The sequence below is a fragment of the Echinops telfairi genome, unplaced genomic scaffold (genome assembly GCF_000313985.2).
Source record: "Echinops telfairi isolate 266 unplaced genomic scaffold, ASM31398v2 ScPeMD7_655;HRSCAF=1070, whole genome shotgun sequence".
Taxonomy (NCBI): domain Eukaryota; kingdom Metazoa; phylum Chordata; class Mammalia; order Afrosoricida; family Tenrecidae; genus Echinops; species Echinops telfairi.
Genome location: NW_022104553.1, coordinates 33,515,595 through 33,521,071, shown reverse-complemented (window position 1 = coordinate 33,521,071; position 5,477 = coordinate 33,515,595). Strand labels below are relative to the sequence as shown.

The 5,477-nt window shown below is 58.8% G+C and overlaps 2 protein-coding genes across 3 annotated transcripts in view; both read right to left on the bottom strand.

Annotated features, from left to right (window-relative positions):
- The window catches only part of TMEM147 (transmembrane protein 147), a 2,114-nt gene extending 556 nt beyond the window's left edge, over positions 1-1,558 (bottom strand). Inside the window, exons 1-5 of one of the 2 annotated variants that reach the window (XM_004715790.2) lie at positions 1,446-1,558; positions 1,306-1,375; positions 460-519; positions 233-369; positions 18-102 (exon numbers count right to left, since the gene is read on the bottom strand). In XM_004715790.2, coding sequence (XP_004715847.1) covers positions 18-102; positions 233-369; positions 460-519; positions 1,306-1,375; positions 1,446-1,522 — 429 coding nt within the window. In that variant the 5' untranslated portion in view covers positions 1,523-1,558. The remainder of the gene's footprint in view (positions 1-17; positions 103-232; positions 370-459; positions 520-1,305; positions 1,376-1,445) is intronic. The other variant, XM_045292833.1, reaches the window with a different exon arrangement.
- A 473-nt stretch (positions 1,559-2,031) lies between these two features.
- Positions 2,032-5,477, bottom strand: part of GAPDHS (glyceraldehyde-3-phosphate dehydrogenase, spermatogenic) — a 12,586-nt gene continuing 9,140 nt past the window's right edge. Inside the window, exons 7-11 of the mRNA XM_004715789.2 lie at positions 4,966-5,047; positions 4,342-4,493; positions 4,029-4,191; positions 2,358-2,455; positions 2,032-2,229 (exon numbers count right to left, since the gene is read on the bottom strand). Coding sequence (XP_004715846.1) covers positions 2,157-2,229; positions 2,358-2,455; positions 4,029-4,191; positions 4,342-4,493; positions 4,966-5,047 — 568 coding nt within the window. The 3' untranslated portion in view covers positions 2,032-2,156. The remainder of the gene's footprint in view (positions 2,230-2,357; positions 2,456-4,028; positions 4,192-4,341; positions 4,494-4,965; positions 5,048-5,477) is intronic.

The following is a 5,477-nucleotide window of genomic DNA, read 5'->3' as shown; positions in this document are numbered from 1 at the left end:
GAGGCAGGTCAGCATACCAGACTGATGTTGGAGTCGATGCTCATCTGGATGTATTTCCAGTCAAATTCAATGCCACGGGCTCCAACCCAGAGGGGGATGCAGCTGAGGAAGGCAGAACGAAGGCTTCTCTGGTCTCCACTCCCCCTCCCAAACCGGACCCTTGCCCTCTTGTCCATTCCCTCTCCCCCCGGGGCGTCCTCCCTTAGGAGTCTGGGTGCACGCACACACCCACCGGGACATAATGAGTTCTGCGGTGGCCCAGCCCAGGGCAGCGACCATGATCTTGTACTCCCCCTTGCCGGCGTTCCGGGACATGACAAGGTTCAGGCCTATGAGGTCGGCCACGTCCACGCTGGCCTTCATGAACTCCTGTGGGCCCAGGGGAGGGGCTGTGGCTTGAGGCAGATTGGGGTGAAGGACCCATGCCTATCCTCCCCTGCTCTCCCTTTCCCCTCTCACCCCTATGAAGTCATAGATGCCGCCTTCCCAGGTGGGAAAGAAAGTGGCTAGGAACAGCATCTGGGGAGACAAAGCAGAGGTCACGCCAAGGTGAAAGGGCTAAGCCTTCTGTCTGAGTGGTATGGGAGGCTGGTGTGGGAAGGCCCAGGGCACTGGGAGAACCTGAAAGCACGGTCACCTGTTGGGGGCAAGATTCTGGGGCCGTGGGAGACATTGGCTCAGAAGCTTAGGTCCCCGAGAGGGCTGGAAGAGCAAGTGCGGTGGTGAGTCTGGCCTCTGGCCTGCATGAACTAGGGCTGGCTGCCCTGTGGGAAGTCGGGGGGGCGAGGGGGGGTTTGGTCCTCAAAACCATGGGGAGCTGGTGGCAGAGGAGGTTGCACATTGGGCTGCTAACTGCAAGGCCTGCAGTTCAAAACCCCTAGCAGATCCTGGGCCCTCAAGTGATTTACAGGCTCAGAAACCTTACAAAGGTTCATTTTGAGTTGCAATCGACTCGATGGCAGTGGGGTTTTTTGTTAACATACAAGACTCTTAACCATGCAGGTGAGATTGTCCGCCATTAAAAGGCTTGTTGCCACAGACACACACACACCCGGCTTCAGGACGAGCCACCCTCCTGAAGTTTCATCCCCTTCAGACAAGAGGTCCCGGGAGAAAGACAGGCTGTCTACTCCGTCACGAATCCCACTCTCGAAAACCCACAGGGCAGTTGTACCCTGCCCTCTACAGAGGGTTGCTTTGGATCGAATCTCCTAGTTGGTCGACAGTTTGGTTTTCAGACGCCGAGTCCCGGGGGCGGCGGGGAAAGGCTCCCGGGTCCGGGACGGAGGTCTGCGCCGCTCTCACCTTGCACAGCTGCACAAAGAGGTAGGTGACCCCGGCCTGGACGCATTTCCAGAAGGCATTGTACTCGGACCTGGGGGAGCAGGCGGTGAGGCGTCCGTCGTCGGGCCCCGCCCCCCGTCCGCCCGCCCGCCCGCACTCACAGGCCGCTGCACTTGTACGTGATGAAGTAGGGGAAGTAGGCCAGGGCGAAACAGTTCCCGAAGTGGAACAGCGTCATGATGCCGGCCGCCCGGTCCCGCCGGCGCGGCCGTCGCGAGGCCGCGTCTCCCCGCCGTCACCAGAACCAGCGCCCGGCGCCCACCTGCCTCGCCGCGGCCCGCGCGCAGCCTTCTGGGAGTCGTAGTTCCGGCCCGGAGGTCGCGGGGCAGTGACGTCAGAGCCCGGGCGGGGCGGAGTGGGCGTGTCAGGCCCTGGGCGGCTCCAGCGGTGAACACCTGTATTCCCGCCCAGATTTGGGGGGCTCGACCCGCGCCCACGTTGGGCCTTAAATACCACCGTGGTGCTTCTTGTTTCCCGAAGTGGAACCCGGCGCGCAGGTTCCAGCCCTTACCCAAGGCCGCCGACCGCGTTACAAAAGGAGGGGGGGTAGGGGGATGGGCTGGGCGGGGGGGGCTTGAACCCTGACCTGAGCCCGATGCTACCCGGCATAGAGACTCAAGACACAATTGTGCGCCTGCTGGGTGTCTTTTATTTCATCAGCTGGCAAAGCGGCCCTGGTCCCTCATATACGGTGCCCACCTTCCCTCCCGGGAGCCGGGGTGAGAAGGGGAGATGATGCAGGTCACCAGGGAAGTAAGGAGGGATGAAAGGGGGGTTGGGGGTGCGGGTGGAGGGGGCTGACTGTTGTCTTGTCACTTCTCTTGGTTGAACATGTAGTTCAAAAGGTCGACCACCCGGTGACTGTAACCGTATTCATTGTCATACCTGGGCGGGGGAAGAAAGTGAAGTGGTCAGGGCAGCCCTGGACCTACAGCCCTCCCCCGCCCCCCTGCTTCCCTCTGTCCCCCAACCCCACCCACGCTTTTATTCTGACTCCTTCCTGGAGCCTTTACCAGGAAATGAGCTTCACGAAATTGTCGTTGAGAGCTATGCCGGCCTTGGCATCAAAGATGGAGGAGTGGGGGTTCGTGAGGAAATCGGAGGAGACCACCTGGGCACCAGGATTTCAAAGATAAGTGTGAGGAGTAGAGCAAGGACCCCCGAGGAGCTCAAGGCTTGGGGTTCTTAGCTGTAGCTCTTAGTCTCGGCTCTGCTCCGCTCACGGGGTGTGTGACTCTTGGGCAACTTCACTTCTCTGAGCCAGTGTCTCAGTGGGGTGGGGTGAAGTTGCACACACACAAAACAAGTGCTCCGAAGGGTCTGAGACAATGGTTCTGCCTGCAGGGGACTGGCCAAAGGACACTGCCTGCCAACACCCTAACACTGTACCAAGCACCCCACTTCCTGGGAGCAGTGCAGGGAATTTGACCCAGGCAGCAAACAGGCCTTTTGTGGGGAGTGGCGGCGAACCCGCCCCTGGCTGAGCGAGAGGCCCCAGCTCAGTGTCTGGGGTGGAAAGTGCAGCAAATACAGGCCCTCGCAGGACTTCAGCCAGCCTTGCACAAGTCCTTAAATTGTTTTATACAGGTCACTTTGAGGATTGAGGTGCACCTGACCCAAGACATGGTATTTTCAATGTCCTCATGTGACAGTTGGACATTGAATAAGGAAGCATGACGTAGAATCACTGTGCTTGAACTATGGTGCCCCCACAGAAGTACTGGCAGTAACACAGATGGCCAGAAGAACAAGCAGTCTGTCGTGGAAGCACTACAACCAGGATGCTCCTTGGGGGCAAGCATGGCTAGATGTCATCTCACGTCCTTTGGACATGTGGTCAGGACCGAACAGTCCCTGGAGAAGGACATTAGGCTTGGCCAAGTAGAGGGGTGGCAAAGGCGAGGAAGCCCCTTCAACAAGATGGATTGACACAGTGGCTACAGCAATAGGTTCCAAGGTCAGTGTAGTTGTGAGGATGGTACAGGACCAGGCAGCATTTTGTTCTGTGGTGGCTGCCTAACTCAGGAACAGACTCAAGCTGCCTGACAGTAACAAGGTGTCGAGAGACCGGGAGCTCTGGGTAATGCAAACAGTTGCATACTCAGCTACTGATGGAAAGTCTGGAGCTTTGCACTCCTGAGAGGTACCAGGTACCAGCCTGTGGCTCTGTCAGAGTGGGCTGGCAGAGGAGCAAGCAGGGAGACCGCACCCAGGTGAACATGCATAGATGGCAATTGGGGGTGTGTGTGGGGGGTCAGGGCGCAAAGTGATGGTGACATCCATCCTTGACCATGACCTGGCTGAGCGAGTGCTGAAAACAGCGGGAGCATCTAGCTTCCCTTTACAGAGTGGGTGTTGAGTGCTTGCTGTGGGCGGGGCCTGGAGGGCTAGGGAGTTGAAGAGAAGCCCCCCTAAATTCCTGCCTCTGGTGCCTGGAGTCAACAGTGACTGATATGAAATTTCAGGTGAGGCAAAGAAATGTCTTTAGGAGTTTGGGGGGGACAATGTTGAGGAACTGGGTTGTACTTGGAAGAAATGAGGGCAGATGATGTGGCCGCCTCCAGAAAAGGTCTGACTTCCCATCTTTCCGTTACAATCTTGACACATCCGTCCTGCAGCTCTGTAGAGGGATCCACATTCCCTCCCCTAGAGGGTGCCTCCCACCGTCAAGTCTCCAAGCCTACCTCATCCTCAGTGTAGGCAAGGATGCCAGCCAGGGGCCCCCTGGCGGCCGTTTTGATAGCCTCCTTGATGTCGTTGTATGGGGCCGGCCTGGCCAGGCGGCAGGTCAGGTCCACCACAGACACGTCTGGGGTTGGCACTCGGAATGCCATGCCTGTCAACTTCCTGGAGACAACATCAGTGATAGGAGTCCGAACTAGCACCCCCTGGGGTTTGGTCAGGACCCCGCTTTCCCTTCACCTCAAGGCTTCTGGGGCCGGCCCAACCCTCCTGGAGTGTGTCCTCCTCCCTGGCTGCAGCCTTCTGCTCTCTTACCCGTTCAGCTCCGGGATGACCTGGCCTACGGCCTTGGCAGCCCCTGTGGAGGCTGGGATGATGTTCTGGTGGGCGCCTCGCCCATCTCGCCAGGCCTTCTTTGAGGGCCCATCCACGGTCTTCTGGGTGGCTGTGTAGGAGTGGACTGTGGTCTTAGGGAAGAAGATGGCTGAGGTGAGGCCTCGCTGCTCTTGAGTGCCCGTGGGGCGGTGACTCCAATGTGGAGACCCTCAGCACAGGCTCTCGCAGGGGCAGAGGCATGCCAGGGGCCAGCCCCGTGGGAGATTTGCAGAGGGTTTCCAAAGACTTTGCCCACCAGTACCCCTCTTTCACTCCTGGGGCCTCCCCTCTCAACTCTACACACTAAACCAGCCCCTGAGGGAGACTCACTGCCCTCCAGCCCCTTCCGACTGACTCACGGCGACCCTCTCGGGCAGGCTAGACCTGCCCCCAGGGCTCTTGAGGGTGTAACTGTTCTTGAGAGTAGAAAGCTTCATCTTTCTCCAGAGGAGCATCTGGTGGTTCGCAGCCCAACCTGTAGCCCACTATGCCAGGGGGGCGGGCTGCCCAAGATGGTGGGTCTCCTGAGCACCCGTCGGCTTCAACCCTGTGTCTGTGACTCACCATCAGTCCTTCCACAATCCCAAATGTCTCATGGATGACCTTGGCCAGGGGGGCCAGGCAATTGGTGGTGCAGGACGCATTGCTGAAATGACCCAAGTGCACAGGAGGACCATGAGATGGGGCACAGCCCTCACCCCTCACCCTCACCTTGCTCTCTGGGGGGCGCAGGGGAGATATGCACACAGGACTTGGTCTTCTGAACACTCTGTTGTGGGGTGTGTGTGTGTGTGTGTGTGTGTGCCATCGGAATGAAGGTGGCAGGGGAAGTGGGGCAAGGGAAGGTGCTTCGAGCTTGCTTTCCCCAAGCCTGGCGTTTCCATCAGGGCATTTTCAGGGCCACATTGGCATGATAGCAGTCTGGAAGAGAGGTGATGCCTCCCCTGCCCCTCCCCCCTGGGGAGGAAACACTAGCAGTTCTCTGGAGAGTGGGGAGAGGTTTAGGGGAGATCTGACACTCACCCTACCCTCATCAGAGGCTGGCGTGGGCTCCACTTTCATACTTTGGGCGAGTG